This window comes from Prionailurus bengalensis, chromosome F2 (assembly GCF_016509475.1).
Source record: "Prionailurus bengalensis isolate Pbe53 chromosome F2, Fcat_Pben_1.1_paternal_pri, whole genome shotgun sequence".
In the NCBI taxonomy this organism is placed as follows: Eukaryota; Metazoa; Chordata; class Mammalia; order Carnivora; family Felidae; genus Prionailurus; species Prionailurus bengalensis.
Window position 1 is genome coordinate 38,196,101 of NC_057353.1, and position 19,630 is coordinate 38,215,730.

Genomic DNA, 19,630 nt, shown 5'->3' on the forward strand with positions numbered 1-19,630 from the left:
AACCACAGACTTGTAAGAGTGAACCCACTGTGATGCATGGATCTATGGAAATCAATAACTTAGAAAGCACTCACGTGAATATATTTCTTAAAAGGGTGCTGACTAGTCAGTGACACTGTGTGCTTCCTTCTGGGTAAAAGGAAAATTCTGAGATGCCAAAGCATTCCTGCTCTGTTTAATTGCCCTCATGATTTTCCCCTCAAGGCTTATTAGAAGAAGACAACCAGTGGATGACCCAGATCAATAGACTCCAGAAATTAATTGATCGACTGGAAAAGAAGGTGGGTGCTTCCTTTTCTTTCTTCTCCCTCTCACTTTTCAGTGACCCGTTTTCCTCATTGTATTAATATATCCATGGCTGCCCCATGGATAGAATAATAGCCAGGAGCACTGTGATGCTACAAATGACTACTCGGTAGTTATCTGGGCCTTTCTTTTTTTTAATGTTTATTTGTTCTTGAGAGAGAGAGAGAGCATGCGTGAGTGGGGGAGGGTCAGAGAGAGAGAGAGGGAGACAGAATCCAAAGCAGGCTCCAGGCTCCAGGCTCCAGGCTCTGAGCTGTCAGCACAGAGCCCGACGCGGGGCTCGAACTCACAAACTGTAAGATCATGGCCTGAGCCAAAGTCGGACACTTAACCGACTGAGCCACCCAGGCACCCCTGAGCCATTCTGTTAAAGCAAATAGAGAAGCTCACATTAATTCTTAGGCCACCCATGCCTACCCCTAGTTATATGTGTAATATGTGGAGTTGCAAGTTAAATAAATGTACTGCATTGCCTGACTCTTGAGTTATCACTGCCGTAGGTAGCAGGGTGCTTGAACGATGCATGTGGCAGCTCTTAGGGACGACCTGGCTGATGTCTTGGGAATGTTTCAAAGTGACTCAGGGAAATGGTTGCATGATATACTAAAAGATGAAATTACACTCTCAACCTCTAGAAAGTAGCTTCTTAACTGATGAGGGGGAGAACATCTTGATTAACAGTCCCAGAGCACTATATTGAAGGGAGAAGAGAGAATTCCCTGAAAGTAAAATGTATTGTCACTAAAATTGGAATAAATGCTTGTCTGATAACAAACTAGTGAACAAACAAACCTGTGCTATGGAGCAGTAAAATTTTAGTAAAAAGAGAGCAGCTAGAGAGGATATTCAGGTAAGGGTGATAGCGTGAGTAAAGCTTAAATAGACCAGCTTGGTTAGTCTTTCATTTGGGGAAATGATAACAAATAAGATTGTGCGGATGGATGGGGCCATATTATGGATGGCATTAAATAATAGAGAAAGGGACTTGGGCTTGGCCTTGGAGACAACAGGAAGCATTTATTATTTTTCAACAGGTAAGTGACATGACCAAAGAGATCTTTTAGATAGAAAATTGGACAGCAAGCATACAAACTGGATTTAAACAGATTTAAACAGGAACATTCAAAGTCAGAGCCACCAAAGCCATCTCAAGCAGTGACATTAAAGAGCAGGTTCTAGATCTGAGCCTGCTGGGATTAGGTATGGAAAGAGACGGACCTGTATTGTATGACTGAAAAGAAAATGGCAGAGTGAAAGACTTAAAATGAAATTAACAGGACCCCTGAGTGGGTATGATGGGTAAAGGACAGGAGTATCTCAAAGAGGAGTCTGCGGATTTGAGCCTGAGTGTCTCGGTCAATTGTACCACTAACAGAAATGGAGAAACAAGTGAGAGATGGTGAGGTGAGGTGAGGTGAGGTGAACCGGCTTATTAGATGTGTTAATTTCAAGACCCAATAGGACACGTAGGCAGAAATGTCCAGGTAGATGTTGGTAGGTAACAAGTCAGGCCAATGGTTTAAGATCTCAAGAACTGTCTCCACAAAGATGAAACTTCCAAGTCCTGAGGTTGAGTAAGACCCCTGAAAATGAGGTTCTGTACAAGTAATCAAGTCCAGGGGAAGCGACTTTGGAGAATGCCAGCCCCTCTGGCACCATGTCACCGTTTGTCACGTTTACGTTGGCCATTTACTGGGCAAAAAAACCTAAACTTACAGTTGGCAGCAGTTCAGCGTTCCTCCTTCCTAATTTTATTAATTGATATGTGAGCTGAGACTAAAAATATTCACGAGAAAAATGGCGGCTATGAAAATTAGTTTTCCAATCATGGAAGGGCTGGAAATCCATGACCTCTATTTGGAAAACAGACCTTGTTAAAACATAGTCTATTGTTACATAAATTTAGATTCATTTAAAGAACACAAATACCTCCTTTTCAAATGGCTTTGAGGTGCTTGGCAAACCTGTCTTTATTTGGTGTCTTAACTTTATATAGCTATTTTTAAAGGAATAGCTTAAACTTAGGTCATGCCTTTTTTCCAACTTTAAATCAAAGTATTATTACATCTCTTTCTTCCCTAGACTTTTTCTTCCTCCCTTTCCATGAAAGGGTTTCATTTTGAGGACAATGTCTGAGAGATTTGCTGAAAGTATGATGTGATGGTCTTCAGCATTGGGTTCCAGCGGTGTAGGGCTCAGCAGGATCTGTCTTAATGAATGGAGAGGCAGTGCAAGTTCCGTTTGCTTCTACAACTTATTCTGTACTGCGAATTAGGCTTTTAGAGGAACAACTACCCGATTGCCAAACAGTAGCTAAGTGCATGTCATTTCACAGCTGACTCTCTCGTCTCCTGCAGTTTTTGGCACTAGGTTTGATCTCCCCGTTAAGAGGAAGTGTACCTGCAGTGGAACAGGTGTTCTCTTTTCTCTCCACTTAGTGTGATAGATCCTTCCTGCACTGGAAACCAGGCCCAATACCATTCACGTGAGGAGGAAAAATAATACTTGCAATCGCTAAAAATCCCTTCAGGCGTTCTATCTTTCCATTTCAGCCTCTATGAGGATTTGTGGGGATATATTGAGATTATGTTTGCTATTTTGCTCCCACTCTGCAGAAACATCTTTATGTTAAATAACAGCGACAAAACCTGTTTGATCTTCATGAAGCCCTAAGTGTATCACCAGATCACAGGGCATCCTCTTTGAAGGGGTACAACTAAGGATGTTGCGTTCATACGACTTCATTTAAGCTGTTGTTATCTTAGATCAAAGAAAGTAGACGTGAAAAGTGTACCTGAGTTGGTGTTAGGGAAAAAGTGGGCAAGGAGACCATTGTTCCAGTTTCTGTCTTTAAGAGTCACTTCACATCCATATGCATTGCGTCACTTCGCCTTCACAGAAAAGCTATGATTTAAATGGGGTGTTCATTAGGCCATTCATTTATTCAACGAATGCTTGTTAAGCATCTACTTTATGCCAGGTATTATTCTGGCAGTGGAAATGCAGCAGTGATCCAAACAGGTAAGGTCCTTCATCCAATACAGACAGATCAAAATCAGTAAACAAATAAATGAAACAAGATAATTTCAGAGAGGGAAAAGTACTCTGAGGACAAACTAAGGCAATATGGTGGAGATGAGGGGTTGGATACTTAAGTGGGTGATCCGGGAAGGTCGCTCTAAGGCAGTGACATTTGAGTTGAGGTATGAGAAAGGAAAAGGAGCCAGCTAGATGGTGCCCTAGGGATAGAGAACTTAAGGCAGAGGAAACACTAAAAGTGAACCCTAGATAAGTCAACTAACTTGTTTAAGGTTTTACTGCAAGAGAATAGCATAGCTAAAGCAACATAGCCCTGTTTTTAACAGGCTTATGTTATTTCAGACCGTCTGGATTTATACCGATTTCAAGGGATTTCTTTATCTATCTGAAGGAATTATTGTGCATAATCCTCACCACCAATGCAAGGTGATATATTCTTAGAATGAAGTCCTCCGAGATTACATGCTTGGTTTCACTGGAGACATTAGCATGATCCACTGATCACGGTAGAAAATTCTAGGATCTTTTTAGTAGCCCTTCATTTTTAGAAAATATCAATAGTGTTTTCATTTGCTTTTTTTTTTTTTCAACGTTTATTTATTTTTGGGACAGAGAGAGACAGAGCATGAACGGGGGAGGGGCAGAGAGAGAGGGAGACACAGAATCGGAAACAGGCTCCAGGCTCTGAGCCATCAGCCCAGAGCCCGACGCGGGGCTCGAACTCACGGACCGCGAGATCGTGACCTGGCTGAAGTCGGACGCTTAACCGACTGCGCCACCCAGGCGCCCCTTCATTTGCTTTTGAGTTCATGTTTAAGTAAAATTATCACTAGAGTGTAAATGTATTGTACCCGTTACACTAATGTCCATCATGATCTCCCAGGAAAAGTGGTGATCAGTACTAACAGCAAAAGAAATCAGCCTACTCATTTTTTTTTTTTTTACTGTTCTACCCTTTCCCAGTTTTCATGAATCTCCTTTCTCTTTTGTTCTCTTTTAATATCGTCAGTAAGCTTAAAGTAATAACAAATTGAACACACTGAAATGGCTCTTTACTATTGACAAATGGGTAAAGGAGTCTTTATTGGAAAAACTTCATTTTTAAAATCAGAATGATTCCATATCCTTTCAGATAATGAACTGCTTTTGGCACAATATCAGCCACAAAAGAGTTACCATTCAAGTATATGATGTTTCCTCTAATTTCTGGTCCCTGCCTTCCCCATTTCTTTCTTTAAAGGATCTCAAACTTGAACCACGGGAAGAAGAAGTTATTGAAGGGAATACTAAATCTGTAAGTACTTTTCTTCTTTCTAGGTCAAAGTGTTAGAAATATGTAGTTGGCAAATATTTGAAGGAAAAAAGTTCTTCAAAATTAGCTACTATCTCAGTGAAATTTTGAAAAAGGAATACATAGGCATGTTTTATTTTGCATGGCTCTGTAGTAGTTTCTAAATTGTGATTTGTGAAAACCTAACAATGCCTACTTTGCAGGAGTTTTATGTAAGTATGTAGCATGTTATGTGTGTAAAGTGAGAATTTTATGCACATATCAGTCAATGAGTTATTGAATAATTGAATGAATGTGACCAGCAGAGAAGGGCAACATCCAAATTATGTCATAAACATTTTATAACCCCTGTAAGCCTGAGTGCCATGCCTGAGCTGAAACTTGATGCTATTTAGTATTATGTTACCCAGGGCCAGGCACACTGCAAGTGCTCAGGAATCATTTTTCAAAAACAAAGTTGACACTTAGAGAAAAAAGGAACATTTACATCCATAGGGAAAAGATGTCCATCAGCAGGGGTGGCAATTCATGGAGATCGAAATAAAATGGATAAAGTGATGGTAACAGGCACTGAGACCCAACAAAAAGAAATTTGTGATTGCGTAATTAAAAAGCAACACATATATATGATTTGTTATTTTACTTTATTTTGAGGCACATATTTATAGCACATTCTGTTTGGAAAAAGTGGATCATTACATTTTCGTTTAGTGAAAATTTAAATTTTAAAATCTGGGCAACCCACAGAAAATCACTTTTTTCTTAATAACTATATTGTATACTATACAGGTCTTATAGGATCAATTGCATTTACGTGTGAAAAAGATAGGAAATACCCTTCATCTCTGTACCAGGCACTTATTCCACAGGCACTGCCTATGTGATAAAAGGTGAGGTTCACCTGTCCATCGGCTCCTACCCGTCTGTCCAAACTCACAGTACAAAGGGAGTCTTCAAAGGGGGAGCTTTGGAAGGTTCTCAGAAGAGCTTAATAACGACTATTATGATTAGAATCCTATAGATATGGACACTTTCCCCAAAGATAACCCATAGTTCGCTACATGTTCAGTGCTTCTATTCCTCCAAAGACAGGGGTGTGGTCTGTGTTAATTCCTCAGGCACCCAGAATTCTAAAGGGGTACATTTTGGTGGGAAGCTGAGAAAGAGAAGGCCGCCGAGCGCGCATACTGGGAATGCTATTGCTAGAAGTCCCTTAGGGACAGGATTGTGACCTTGCAATCTTTGTATCTCTATCGTCAATTAGATTTGCATGTAGAGAACACTACACTCTAGTCCAGGAAACCGAACATAACATTTCTAATGTTGAGACAGACCATTGTCTATTCTTATATAATTTCCTGATGTGACACTATTCTCTCCCGCTAGCTATGTGGGAGAGAAATCGTCTAAGGATTGTTTATTAAAGGTGACAGACTGTTCCATTCTCGGGTCCCTGACAGAAGAGAGGCCAACGTCAATTTTGAGAGATTCGTCAACCCACACAGCATTACTAATTCAATAGTACATAAAAGTACTTACAAGAACAAAACAGGACTGGGCAAGTTGGTTCAGCAGTCAATATTGTTTAAAAGCAGGAAAGGATATTCCTTAACTATTTTCAACCACCTGTAAAAGTGAGTAGCTGTGCTCTTTGGGAATACACATACAGTAATGATTTGAGCAAGTTTTTTTTTTCAGAGCTGCCAGTAAGGTATTTGTCCTTAAAAGTTGTAGTTGATAGTTAGTGACAGTGACGCATCACTGTTGACTCTTATGAAACCTTCTATATTCAGAATGACCGTAACATATCTTCACTGTGCACAGCTGGCACTCGTCATTCCACGCTCTCCCATGTTCAGTGATTTATCTTGGTGACCCAAACCAGTAGACGTCATTGACTAGGGAGGTAGCTTGCCTTTTCCATTGGTGAATACATGAGAACTTGGAAAAATAAATTGCCCATCAGAAACCAGAGAATAAACTTCTTATGATATACTTTGTTTTTTAAGTGTATTTATTTACTTTTGAGAGAGAGAGAATCCCAAGCAGGCTCTATGCTGTCAGGACAGAACCCAGTGCAGGGCTTGAACTCACAAACCACGATATCACAACCTGAGCCGAAATCAGGAGTCGGACGCTTACCCGACTGAGCCCTCCAGGTGCCCCGTGATATACTTAATTTTTTTTAAAGCTAATCTTTAGTGAGCCTTTACTATGTGCCAAGTGTCATCCCAAACACACACTTCTATAATTCACTTCATCCATCATTATGAGGTGGCGCCATCATTAACCCCATTTTGCAGGTGGAGAGTCAAGGTGTGGAAGGATTTAAGCCCCCTAGCTGGACCCCAGCAGTTCTCCGCCAGACCTGCACCTGCCCTGACACTGCAAGAGTCCGACTCTAGTGTTTGGTGCATTTCTGGGCACTAAAGTGGAGCTGTTCTTTGCCAGTGAGATTGGGAGCTGACAGATGACTCCTTTTCCTGAGATTTCCTGCCATGAGAGCAGAGCAGTAGTATCTGGTAGGCTTATTTAAGCACACAGCAAGAGTCCTGAAACCAACTAGCTGCCACATCTAGTTTTCTGGGACGTGAGCCATTACATAATGATGAGTCTAGGATGTGATTTCTTTCTTTTTTTTAAGGTCCTTTGTTTTTCCTCAGTGAGAAGTAACATCTATTGAGTATCTATCCTGGGCAAGATTTTTACATAATTCGATTTAATTCTCCCCAAAGCTATGATACCAAAGTACCACAGCTCCGATTTCATTTGGTGATTTCGGATGAAAAGATGGAGCCACTGGTTCAAGGCCACATAGCTAGTAAAACTGAAGCCAAGCTTTTTTTTTTTTTTTTCAACGTTTATTTATTTTTGGGACAGAGAGAGACAGAGCATGAACGGGGGAGGGGCAGAGAGAGAGGGAGACACAGAATCGGAAACAGGCTCCAGGCTCTGAGCCATCAGCCCAGAGCCCGACGCGGGGCTCGAACTCACGGACCGCGAGATCGTGACCTGGCTGAAGTTGGACGCTTAACCGACTGCGCCACCCAGGCGCCCCGAAGCCAAGCTTTTTTAAATGTGTACTCTCTGCTCTTAAAGAGGAAAGGAATGAGGACAAGGTGATGGAGGTAGATGAAAAACAATGACGCAGGGCTCTAGAGTTTTCAGGACCACCTCATACCGTTCATATCCTTTCCTGGAGTGAATAGTGCGTGAATAAAATTTATTAAAGAGCTTTTAAGAATAGTCCATGACAGGGGCGCCTGGGTGGCTCAGTCAGTTGAGTATCCGGCTTCGGCTCAGGTGATGATCTCATGGTTTGTGAGTTCGAGCCCCGCGTCGGGCTCTGTGCTGACAGCTCGGAGCCTGGAGCCTGCTTTGGATTCTGTGCCTCCCTCTCTCTCTGCTCCTCCCCCGCTCATGCTCTCTCTCTCTCTCTCTCTCTCTCTCTCTCTCTGTCTCTGTCTCTGTCTCTCTCTCAAAAATAAATAAAACATTAAAAAAAATTAAAGAATAGTCAATGACTGAAAACAAAAGCAACCTCTTGCTTGTTTGTTGTATGAAGAACTTGGTCACCAGTTATATGCCAGGCCCTGGGGGAGAGTCTGGAGATGAAATAGTGAATATTCCAGGCTACAGGTCAGACCAGAAGGAGCTGCAGTGATTAAACAAGGGTCTACAATACACTGCGATGAAGGTTATTATAGGAAAGTATAGATTTGCACAATGATGGAACACAACTTAGGAGGCCCGGGAATGCTTCCAGAATGACATAGTATTCAAAATGAAATCAAAAAGAGTAAGGAGCTTTTAAAAATATTTACTTATCCCTTACAACATTGAATTGTTCAAACATCACACCAAAAGAACAACACTAAGGTGCTATGTGGGAATGTTAGAATGTTCCAAGTGGCTTACAACAATCATGTGACAAAGATAGCAAGTTTTGGAATTCATAATCTTACTCTTGCCATAATGAAAAAGGAAATGTACATCAGAGATAAACCCAGATCTAAACTCCAAGACTATGACTTTATGACTCATGGAAAATTGGGGGGTAACTTATTGTCTTCTAGCTGTCAAGTGCCAAGCAGGGAGTATGAATCATTGAAAGGTCATTATGATTTTTGAAGGGAATCCAGCAGCTCACATATTCTGGACCTGGGCAGGAGTACTGATCCACCCAAATCCTTTCTGCTTGAGGCCATTGTATGCCTCGCATGGCACTTCTTATCAAACAATTACTGGAAAAAGATGTCAATTCCCTAGATACTTTCTGTATTCAAAAAGTTCTTTTTGGATTCAATATAATTTTTAGCAAGGTTTTATCACGTTCTGGTGCTTTTCAAAAGCTCTAACTTTTCTTGAGTACATTATTGTTGTTTACACCAGAATAGCTTACACAATAGGAGTTTACAAATCTAGTATCTTTTTCTGCCTTTCTCCCCTCATAAAGCCTGTGAATATTTTGTGAAGTAAATGAATCCTGTCATACAATATCATATGGATTGGGGCTTATTGCCAACTAATATGCCAGGGACTATTAGAACATAGTCTTGCTTTGCTATAGCTATTATGAGATTGAACAAGAGCACACAAGAAGGTCTGTTACATTTCTGAAAACATGCTTGGAACACAACTGTGTAGTAAGTAGAGCTAGAAAACATGAACCAAATTAGTTGCATTTAAAATATTTCTGTCTCCAGAGATTTAAAAAGCTGAAATTCCTTGAAATAAAAAAATCCAAAGGGCGCCTGGGTGGCTCAGTCGGTAACGCAGCTGACTCTTGGTTTCAGCTCAGGCCATGATCTTATGATTCGTGAGTTCAAGCCCCACACTGGGCTCCATGCTGACAGTGCAGAGTCTGCTTGGGATTCTCTCTCATACCCTCTCTCTCTGCCCCTCCTGTGCTCTCTCTCTCAAAATAAATAAACTTTTTTTTAAAAAAAAACAAGAAATCAAAGGTAGATGCAACTAACCTAACGTGACTAGCAAGTACTGTTCTGTAAATATTCCGTCATAATTCCATCATAACAAAATCCCTATAAAGTAAATAATAAAGGCAACACTACACCTTCTAAAGCAGAGAAACAAAAATGCTCTGGGCTGGCTGTTCACACCAGATTTCAGTGAGGATCTCAGACTGTATATTTGACATAAGTGACATACAAAAATATCATTAAGGTATCAGGGCACCTTCTCTACCTCTCCCATGCTCCACATCCTACAACTTGACCTGGCCAGCCTAGAAAAGGTAAGGATTTTCTTTGGCGCTCAGAAGGTCTATTTTAAATTACCCAAGGAGATTCAGAAAGCTTCTCGTCACAGTAGTCATAACACGTAGACAGATTATCTGGACCTCGGAAGTTGTTTTCTTTGTGTAAATATCTGAGGAAAGGAGGGAAAAGGCATGCCTTGTTTGGGTTGCAAAGTAAATTTATTTTCCAAATCATATTCACATCCATCTATGTAAGTGAATGAATCACTTAGCTACTGCTGTGTAACAAACCACCCAAAATGAAGTGTTTTAAACCACAATTCTAGAGGTAGGCAACTTAAAGTGGGATCAAGCGGATGGTTCTTCTGGTGTCAGCTGGCCTCCTTAGGGCATCTGCAGTCAACTGCATGCCAGCTTTGCTGATCTTGGCGGGACTTCCTTATATGTCCGGGGACTCAGCTGGGATGAATCCACTGACCCAGCTCTGTTCTCTGTAGTCTTTAATTCACCAGCACGCAGGTCGACAAAACTACAGTGCGCTGCCTATTTTTACCTATAAAGTATTATTGGAACACAGCCACACCCATTTGTTTGTTGTCTGTGGCTGCTCTCACACTAAAACAGATGGAGGAATGTGACAGGAACCTTAGGGCCCACAAAGCCTAAAATATTTATTATCTGTCCCTTCACATAAAAAGTTTGCTGACCCCTGCTCTCACAGGGCTTGTTCACATGACAATTTCAGGGATCGGAGAGAAAGTGTGAAAGCTCACAAGGGGTCTGGAGGCCTAACCATGAAACTGGCACCTTCTTACTTCTGCCATGTTCTGTTGGCCAAAGCAAGTTTATAAGGCTGGCCCGGATCCAAGGGAAGGAGAAGTAGAATCCATGTTTTCATAGAAGCAGCCGAAAAGTCACATTTCAAAGGACATGCATTGCTCATGGTTCTGCTCATGGTTGCAAATTAGACCACATAAGAGTTGCCTTCAGACTAAAAGGAGTATGGTGGAATAGGTAGATATGAATTTATATCTCTCATTCGAAAATCCATGAGAATCATCTGAGTCATTGTTGATCACAAATACATGATCGAGAAGTTCCTACAGATTTGTGCCAACAGAACGTGTCCACAATGATTTTGGCAGAGAGATTAACTTAAACTCTTAGTTACTGATATTAAAAACAGGTCCTGCGAGAGTCGTACAGGGGGCTGATTGTTCATTACACAATCTGAAGAGATAGTTATAGGCTTGTATTTACCTATTCTTGATCTCTGATCCTTAAAGGGAAATAAAACAAAGCTTAGTTAAAATTACTGAACTCATTAGGTAACTGGGCTATGAAAACAAATAGACCCAAATGGAGAATGATTCCAATATAATGCAAGTTTTTTCCTTGCCCAATAATCAGTTCACACAATGATTCAGGGACACGGGCTCCTCCTCTCAAGTGTGGCTCTGCCATTCCCAAGACAGGTCATTCTATCAACAGAAAAGGGGAAGAGAATGTGGGAGGGGCTCACCTCCTTCTTGAACATCTTGTCCCAAAAGCAATACACAGCACTCCTGCTCATATTCTATTGGTGAAAACTTATCGGTTGGTTACACCTAACTGCAAAGGATGGTGCAACACGTGCTCTAACTGTACCTAGAAAGAAGAGGAAATGGATTTTGGTGAATAGTTTGGAGTCTTTGCCACAGTGAGCCTTCCGGTCATTAAATATTCATTCTTTTCACATATATAGAACACACCCAGAGTCTTCTCCGTTACTGCTTCTGGCTCAAAGTCTAGGATCCCTGCATGATGATCAGTCCTCTCTGTAAGATCAAGATGTAGACCCTTACGGTCCGATATACTTATGAATCAAGAAGTAAGCTATCTCCCCTTTCCACTCCCCCCAAACACAGAGATAAAATATACAATGATAAAACCGGGCCAGGAGAAATGTCATAAAACGTGCAATTCAGGAAAGGCATGAGTAGGAAGCATACAGCATTCACTGGTTCGTTGCAACAGTGAATTCATGCTGGGAAGGTATTTGTCAGGGAAGGAAGTTCTGTGATGGGACACTGGATCTCCATTCCGGGAGGAACCCCCTTGTCCATTGTTCTTCTTTTGAGAGTTTCTTCTCGTTTCATCAGCCTCCGTGACCACATCAAAAACAGCTCACTGGAGAGTACTGTACTCTGTAGGAGTTATGCGGTATTGATAGCTTGTGTCCCGCTCGTGTGCGTTTGGGTGCCCAAATATTACTTTAAGGCTCACTCAGAGGATTTTTGAGACTGGAATCAAGATTTATTTGACAGTACACTTCTGTCAAAAATTTAATAGACTTCTGGTCAGTTTACATATCGTCAGTTTCATGTGCTAGTATCAATACCTTAAGTTATTCTACACACGTTGTTTTCAAACTTTGTTGATTTCTTTACTAAACCTTATAAAGGCAAGGATTCTATCTTGATTCGTCACTGTATGCCCAGAATCCAGCACCCAGCATTTGCCTGCAGGAAAACAAAGTAGGAACAATTATTGAATACATAAAGTGCCTAACATCATACCTAGTAGATACCATCATACCTAATAGATACCATAATATCTATTGGTATTATAGTCTTCGACAATGGTAGCTATTAACAATGAAGCAAGAAACTCATCGGACAGGAGACAGCAAGCTGGGTGCTTAATTCTGGCTCTGCTGCTACACAGTGCAAGTTATTTTCCTCATATTCTGAATCATCCTTACATTCTTGCTGTTGTTTTGCACTTATTTTTTTTTTTTTATTTCAGAGCACCCACATAGGGGAGGGGGTAGGGGGAGAGAGAGAGAATCTTAAGTAGGCTTGATTCCACGACCCTGGGATCATGACCTGAGCCGAAATCAAGAGTTGGATGCTCAACCAAGTGAGCCACCCAGGAGCCCCTGTTCTGCACTTTTATAACTCACTCTCAATCCTTTTTTTTTTTTTTTTTGCACTTCTGTGATTCATTCCCAACCCTTGATGATGGAAGAAAGGCTTTATCCTGAGATCAAAATGCCATGAGAAGCTCACAGGCAGAACTGTAGGAAAGTCTTCAAAACTACAAGTGCTATAAAGGTGATAGGATTTGTTACAAGAAGCAATTGGCATCCAGCCCAGTGTGATCCGTTAAACACAGTCTCCATCTGACGCCATGAGATTTTGACCAGGGCCTATGGCATATCTTAGGTGGTTAGTGTTTGAGAACCCTGTGACGGCTCATATACCTTTGGAAATGCAACTTTGAGCACACGTTTCTTGAAATTTGGTTGTTTGTAATGATGTGCGAAACATGTCTATTATCACAAAATACTTACGGTGAAGGTGGAGCTGTCTGGTGTGTGGGGTAGGACCACTCTTTAAAAATGACTACAGGCCGGTGTCCCAGCCCTGGCTGCACATTACAGTCACCTGGGGAGGTTTTTGTAAATACCAGTGCTTGGATCTCACGTCCAGAGATTCTGATAGAAGTGCAATTTTAAAACCTCCCCAGCGCTTCAAATTAGAACCACTGCTTTTAAAAGGGAAGTATGTCATTGGGAAGACATTCTCTTTGCACCTGCTTCGAGAGGCAAGAATGTCCTGCCTGCATTACGGCTTTTATACAGTGTTGTTGCCTTGGATCGGTCAGGGTCTTCCTGTTGGTCGTATTTTCAGATGAGAATTGTTTGCCTTGTGAGGAGGGCTGGGCTGGGCTGCAGGGGGTCAGCTTCAGCAAGGCTCCAGAGCAGTGACCCTTGCCTCTTCCTCCACAGCACATCATGCTTGTGCAGCGTCAGATGTCTGTGATAGAGGAGGACCTGGAAGAATTCCAGCTTGCTCTGAAACACTATGTAGAGAGTGCTTCTTCCCAAAGCGGCTGTTTGCGGTAAGTGCTCCCTCGCGTGCAGGATGAAGGTGGGGCCGGCAGAAAGGCATTTGAGAATCTCCTTGTGTTTCTGTTGATTATGCCAGCCTTCTGGGGGATGCATCTTGGCAGACTTTAGCTGGATGTTGCTCTTTTATTCTTGGGCTCTGTGTGGATTTTGATCACTGGGGGCACCAAGGGAGATAAAACGGAGAGAACGATTTGAAACGGAGAATTTTACATAGACTGAAATCTCCCCTTTTGCCTCCAGGCAGGCCCACACTGATTTAAAATCACCTCTGGTAGATGAGGCCCCAAGTCCAGACATCTAGCTCTGATTGCTCCCTTGGCAACACGCCCCATATCCTAATAATCATTTCAGCCATTATGAAACTGCACAATATCTGAAGTCTTGATTACAGGTCATTTTAAAAAAAAAAACAAACCTCTTTCCATAGCTGCCCCAGCTCAGGCTTCAATTATCTTAGGCTACTAAAATTTATGATCTATTCCTAATTTTCAGTTTCTCTACTCCAAGTGGTCCAACAAACAGTTACTAGAAAAATTTTTCCAGAAACAGTTATTATAAACTGTTCCCTTAATCAGGAACCGCAGTAACTCTCTGAGTGTCTTAACCAAGGGCTAGCTGTTTCTCTGGCGCTATGTTTGTCCGACTCGAGAATCCATAGCACTGCTACCATTGTCTCTCCCTCACCGGCGCTTGCCCAGCTGCCCACTGCCTTTCCAGCATAATCCGTGCCTCTGGCCCGGCCATTTTCCCTCCCAGAAATGCATGGCCAGCTGGTAGGTCTTGGCCAAGCCCACATTCTGCCTCCAGTCCAAAGCCCAGCCCCCGACTCACCTGCTTCTGGAAAACGACCACAACCAGAACACCCCTGCCTCGGGAGCTGGTTTAAACTGCATTTCGTAATGCTTTTCGAGTATTCCTTCGGTAAAGCTCTTAAATGCATGTGTGCATACGTGTGTGTTACACACACGCATAGAAACTCCTACTTTATGTCTCTGAGTACTTCGGTGTTACTCCCAGTAATCCTGTTTTATTCATGCTCCAACAGAATACCTCCCCAGTTAAGAAGTCTGGCTCTGGAGTTAAAATTGGGATCGTATTCGTTTTGTGATTTAGGGAAAGATCCTTATTGGCTCTAAGCTTCCGTTCCTCATCTCGAACTTCCTAAGGTGATTGTGAGGGATTAACTGAGTGCTCGGCCCAGAGAGGCCCAGAGACCATGAGCTGGGGTTGCTATCGCTTCCTCATCTGGCTGGCTGACCTCTGACCCACTCTCTGGCATTTAAGGGGACTTGCTCAGCGCTGTTTGGGGCAGACGCTCACCACCTTCCAGTCATGCCATTGTAAGAGAGACACAGGAGATGCTGGGCTTGCTTTGTTGTTGTCGTCGTCGTCCTACTTCACACCAAGCTCAGAAGGGCTCACATTGAAACCACTGTAGTCCTTTTAGTTCAGTGACCTAGGGATTTGCCAAAGTGAGAGTCTATATAGCTTTAAAAGCCTACCCACGTAAAACTGGAAGTGACTGCTTGGAAAATGCAAAAAGAGTGTGATGTGTGTGTGTGTGTGTGTGTGTGTGTGTGCGCGCGCACCTGTGCACCATCCACTACAGAAAGCAGAGCACGGTACTTGCCAAAGAAATGGGAACATAGAGCAGATCAAGTCTGGTTCGGTTATCACAATCTCCAGGGATGGTTTAGCCTTCTTGCATTTATAAATAGGGCACAAAGTTTGCTTATTTTTTAGGGTTCAGAGATACTGCTTTAATGTGTGTGGGACAAAGGGCCTGAAGCCAGGCGGATGGCCCCGGCAGGGGGGGAAGCAGGTGTGGGAGAGCAGCTGAGTAGATAGATCTGTGCTGCCTGCCACGGACTCTGTCCTCGCAGCAGCCAAGGAAAATTGCTCCCTCGGCTCCAGCTGTGAAGAACAGGGAGGGAGAGGATCCTCTTCCAGGGAGATAAATGGAGACCCAGCTTCTCCTCTTCCCTTGCACGACCGGTTTGTTTTTTAAGGACTCTTGACTCACTTACTGCTGATTTTTCAGCTGATTTCCTTCTTTTACTGAAATTCTCAAAAAGTAGACTTCATCAGATGAAAGGAGCATCAGAGAACCACTCCACATGGGTGCAAACCATGTGGAATACACGTTATGCTGGCACGCCTGTCTAAATTCAGTTGGGCCGTTAATCCAATTCAGTCTCCTGTCTGCATCCATTGATGGGCGAATGGGCCGCTCACGCTGTCAGTTATGCTCCACCGTGCCCTGCACTGTTGCCTTGGGCTTGGCTGATACAATAAAACTCTGAGAATTACCACTTTTGCAGATTCTTCTCCCATAATGTTAGGCTCAGCTTCACCATGGCTAGATAGGAAATGCCGCTGTAACACAGAGTAGGAATTAAGGATTTGCTACTAGATTAAGCAGTTTGTGTCCATGCTCTTATTTCTTCTTCACTGCAGTGATCTGATGTATCACCTCCAGTTAAGGAGGAAATACGCTCAGATGCATTAACCATCTTGCCCAAGTGTGTCTGACTCCAAAACCCACATTTAATCCTTCTTCCCCGTATTTGGTCATCGTTGAATTAAAGTTTCCTAGACTTTCTGTGGTTAACCATGGGTAGAATGGACAAGATCCCTTCTGTTCCAATTACAGGGTCTTATTTTCTTAAATTCCGACAACTGAATTAGAGAGGCTTTTGCCCTGAAGGTACTTGACTATAAGACTTAGCTGTTTAGGGGCTGACAGAGCCCTTGTCGGAGTATTAGTCAATTGAGTTTTAAAATGAGTTGTTGGTGGAAAAGCCAAGCAGATCAGTTGTGTGATCCGTCTATTATACACACGCACACACGTGTGCATGTGCACTGTTTGATGATCTTTTTGCTTATTTTGTAATCATGAAGGCTTATTAATCCCTGGGGGGAGGCACCAATCGAATATATGTGTGTGTTCTTAGAACCATGCTTGATACTGGGAAAAATGAGAAGAGTTTCTGCTTTCAAGGGTCTTAGAATCCAGTTGGGAAAATCAGTTACTCATTCATGGCCTAAAATTTCACTGCTGCTAAGTAGAATAAAATGTTTTCTGAAGTCACTCTCAGATGTGACTTCTAGAATTTGTCTGTATTCTAAACTCTATGTCAAGGGGTCAGGAAACTTGAATGTGGAATTGTATTCGAATTGACCCTGAACTTTACCATGGCCAAAGAATCATCTTTTAAGAACAAATGATACCCTCTGGCGTATCATTTATCAGCATTTTTATGTAGGTGAAATAAATTGGTGGCTGGATCTTCATGTGGAGAAGTGGAGATTGTCCCTCCTGATGACCCTTTACTCCTGTGGTTAGGTTCTGTGAGTTAACATAGGACATATGGGGAAAACAGGAAGCCAAGAGGAAGAGAGTTTTTCCATGAAGAGCCAGCTGCCTTTGGTAACTTATCTTCAACCCCAATTGTTCCTGACCACATCCTTTCCCCTAGAAACTGTTTCACTGCCATTTTCCAGCTGCTAGGAATATTCAATCCTGGAGCTCAGGGCTGGGCTGAAGCTCTAAGTGACTGCATCCGGGGACAGCTTGGCCAAAGAACTCTTGCTTCAGCCAGTGCGTAGTAAGTATCACAGGAAGTCTGAAAACATCGAGGAGCAAGACTGAAGCATATAGCCACAACTCAGCAATGTGCTATGTAATTCTAAGTTGGAAAATAATTGAAAGCTAATCATTCAAGCCCTAAGCCTTTTCAATGGAAATATTGCCAAGAGAAATGTTTCTAAAAATTATTTCATAATTAACCTTTTCTCAGTGGCATTAATGCACATTGCATATGTTATCTGTATTGTACAGTCTCAAGTAGCAATGTCCTTAAACACCACTGCTATGTATTGGTCAGTTTCACTCTTACCTGAAAGCACCCGGTCAGTAGCACAATTCTGATTAGCATTTTCACCCATGTCCCTTTAAGCCAAAATCTGCACTGGCCTTTCAGCTCTATCATCTGGCTCTTTACCAGAAGACCTATAGTCAGGAAGAAAGAGAAGGGTGCAATACCAACAAGCCTTCCTTCAAGATCTGATCCTCAGGATGCAAGCATTTCCCAGAAGCCCTTGCTTCCCTGCATACATTCCTTGGCATTTCATTGGCCCAGCTCAAGTCACATGGTCATTCCTGACTCCCGGGTAGGTGAGGATACCGGTGTCCAACAGAAAGGAGTGAGATGGTGATGACTGTCTCAGTCCAGTGCTGATGGGCTGATTGGATATATTGCAAACTCAACAATGGCAAGGTTCTGTTAAGAAAGAGGGGGGTAATAGTTGGGGCAATAGACAGTGTTTGGTATATCATCCCCAGAGTCACTTCGACTCCCCAGAGTCCCCAGAGTAATGAAAATTACTTAATCCATGTAAAATGTTTAGACCAGGGTCTGGAACAGAGCAATACACATGTTAGCAATCATCACCATTGCTGTTAGTGTGTATAAATAATATAATGATCATCATTATTATTGGCTTGCTGCTTCTCATTTTCACAAATATGTCTTTTTTCCTTCAGTTTTTTTTTTTCCTGGCCTCGTTTTCTCTCCAGTTTCTTTTACTTTTGTCATACTTCTCAGCTTTAGCACCATTGAGGATTTAGCCTTTGAAACTGCTCATCCAGTGAAAGTGCTACTTCCTTCTTGGCTATTGAGCTAACGGCTGATACGCACAAAATTTGCCAAAGACTAGGCTAAATATTCTACACGCAACACTTTACTCCTCACAGTCCTGTTATTATCACCATTTTACCGATGAGGAAACAGGTTCAGTAATGGGCCCAAAGTGACAAAACTAACAAGTTGTAGCGAAAGGTAGGCCTGCTGGGTTGTGCTTCACACCGCGATCTCATTCCCCTGTGATACTTTCTTCAGTCCTTTAAAAGCATGAGAATCATGCTAAAAGTTTTTGAATTCCTTACAGTCTTATGGATGTCTAGAAAAACAGAAGGTCCAATAGCAGGATAAGTTGGTATTTAATGTGATATGTAATATAAATGAATTAGTCTGTAGCAGGCAGTTCATGAAGAGACTAAAATGCTAGGCTGAGTATTTTAAACTTTATCCTAAAAAAAGAAAAAAAAAAAAACCTCATGGGTTGAAATTTGTCCATTACATGGTCAAATTAAATTCGGAGATTAGAGACCCTTTGAAACTGTTACGGAAGCTATGGATTTTCTTCCCAGAAAAAAATAGACATGCACATCAATTTGCAGCTCATTTCTGGGATTTCCAGGAACAGCCCCCTACACCCCACCAGGAGCTTATTCAAGAACTCTAGGATTAGAAAATCTTTGATTTCACTTTACATCCAATTCCTTTGATTCTGTTATAAACCTTTTCCCTGGAATATTTGAAATTGAGCTAACAATGTTTGCTCATCATACCTTAGTTCGGCAATCCAGATCAACAGCTTTGCGAAAAACATTAAACTATTTACCAGCCCAGCAAAGAGCTAAAGGAAAATATTACAATTTCTGTGTACAGTTACCACCACCTGCTGGTCATACTTAGGTAAATCCTAAACTACATTTAGCTTGACTTTTACACTGATACATTCTCTGTTATCTTTTAAATCAATATCCTTAAAACAGTGTGGAGGTTCCTCAAAAAATTCAAAATAGAACTACCCTATGAGCCAGCAATAGCACTTTAAAGAATTTATCCAGCGGATACAGAAGTGCTGATTCATAGGGGCACACGTACCCCAATGTTTAGAGCAGTGCTTTCAAGAAGAGCCAAATTATGCAAGAGCCTAAATGTCCATCAACTGATGAATAGATAATGAAGATAGGGTTTATATATACAATGAAATACTACTTGGCAATGAGAAAGAATGAAATCCTGCCATTTAC

The 19,630-nt window shown here is 41.9% G+C and overlaps 1 protein-coding gene across 2 annotated transcripts in view; it reads left to right on the top strand.

Moving 5' to 3' along the window:
- Nucleotides 1-19,630, top strand: part of NECAB1 (N-terminal EF-hand calcium binding protein 1) — a 198,181-nt gene that overhangs the window by 162,333 nt on the left and 16,218 nt on the right. For both annotated transcript variants that reach the window (XM_043601341.1, XM_043601342.1), the window contains exons 8-10: nt 205-281; nt 4,586-4,639; nt 13,627-13,739. In XM_043601341.1, coding sequence (XP_043457276.1) covers nt 205-281; nt 4,586-4,639; nt 13,627-13,739 — 244 coding nt within the window. The remainder of the gene's footprint in view (nt 1-204; nt 282-4,585; nt 4,640-13,626; nt 13,740-19,630) is intronic.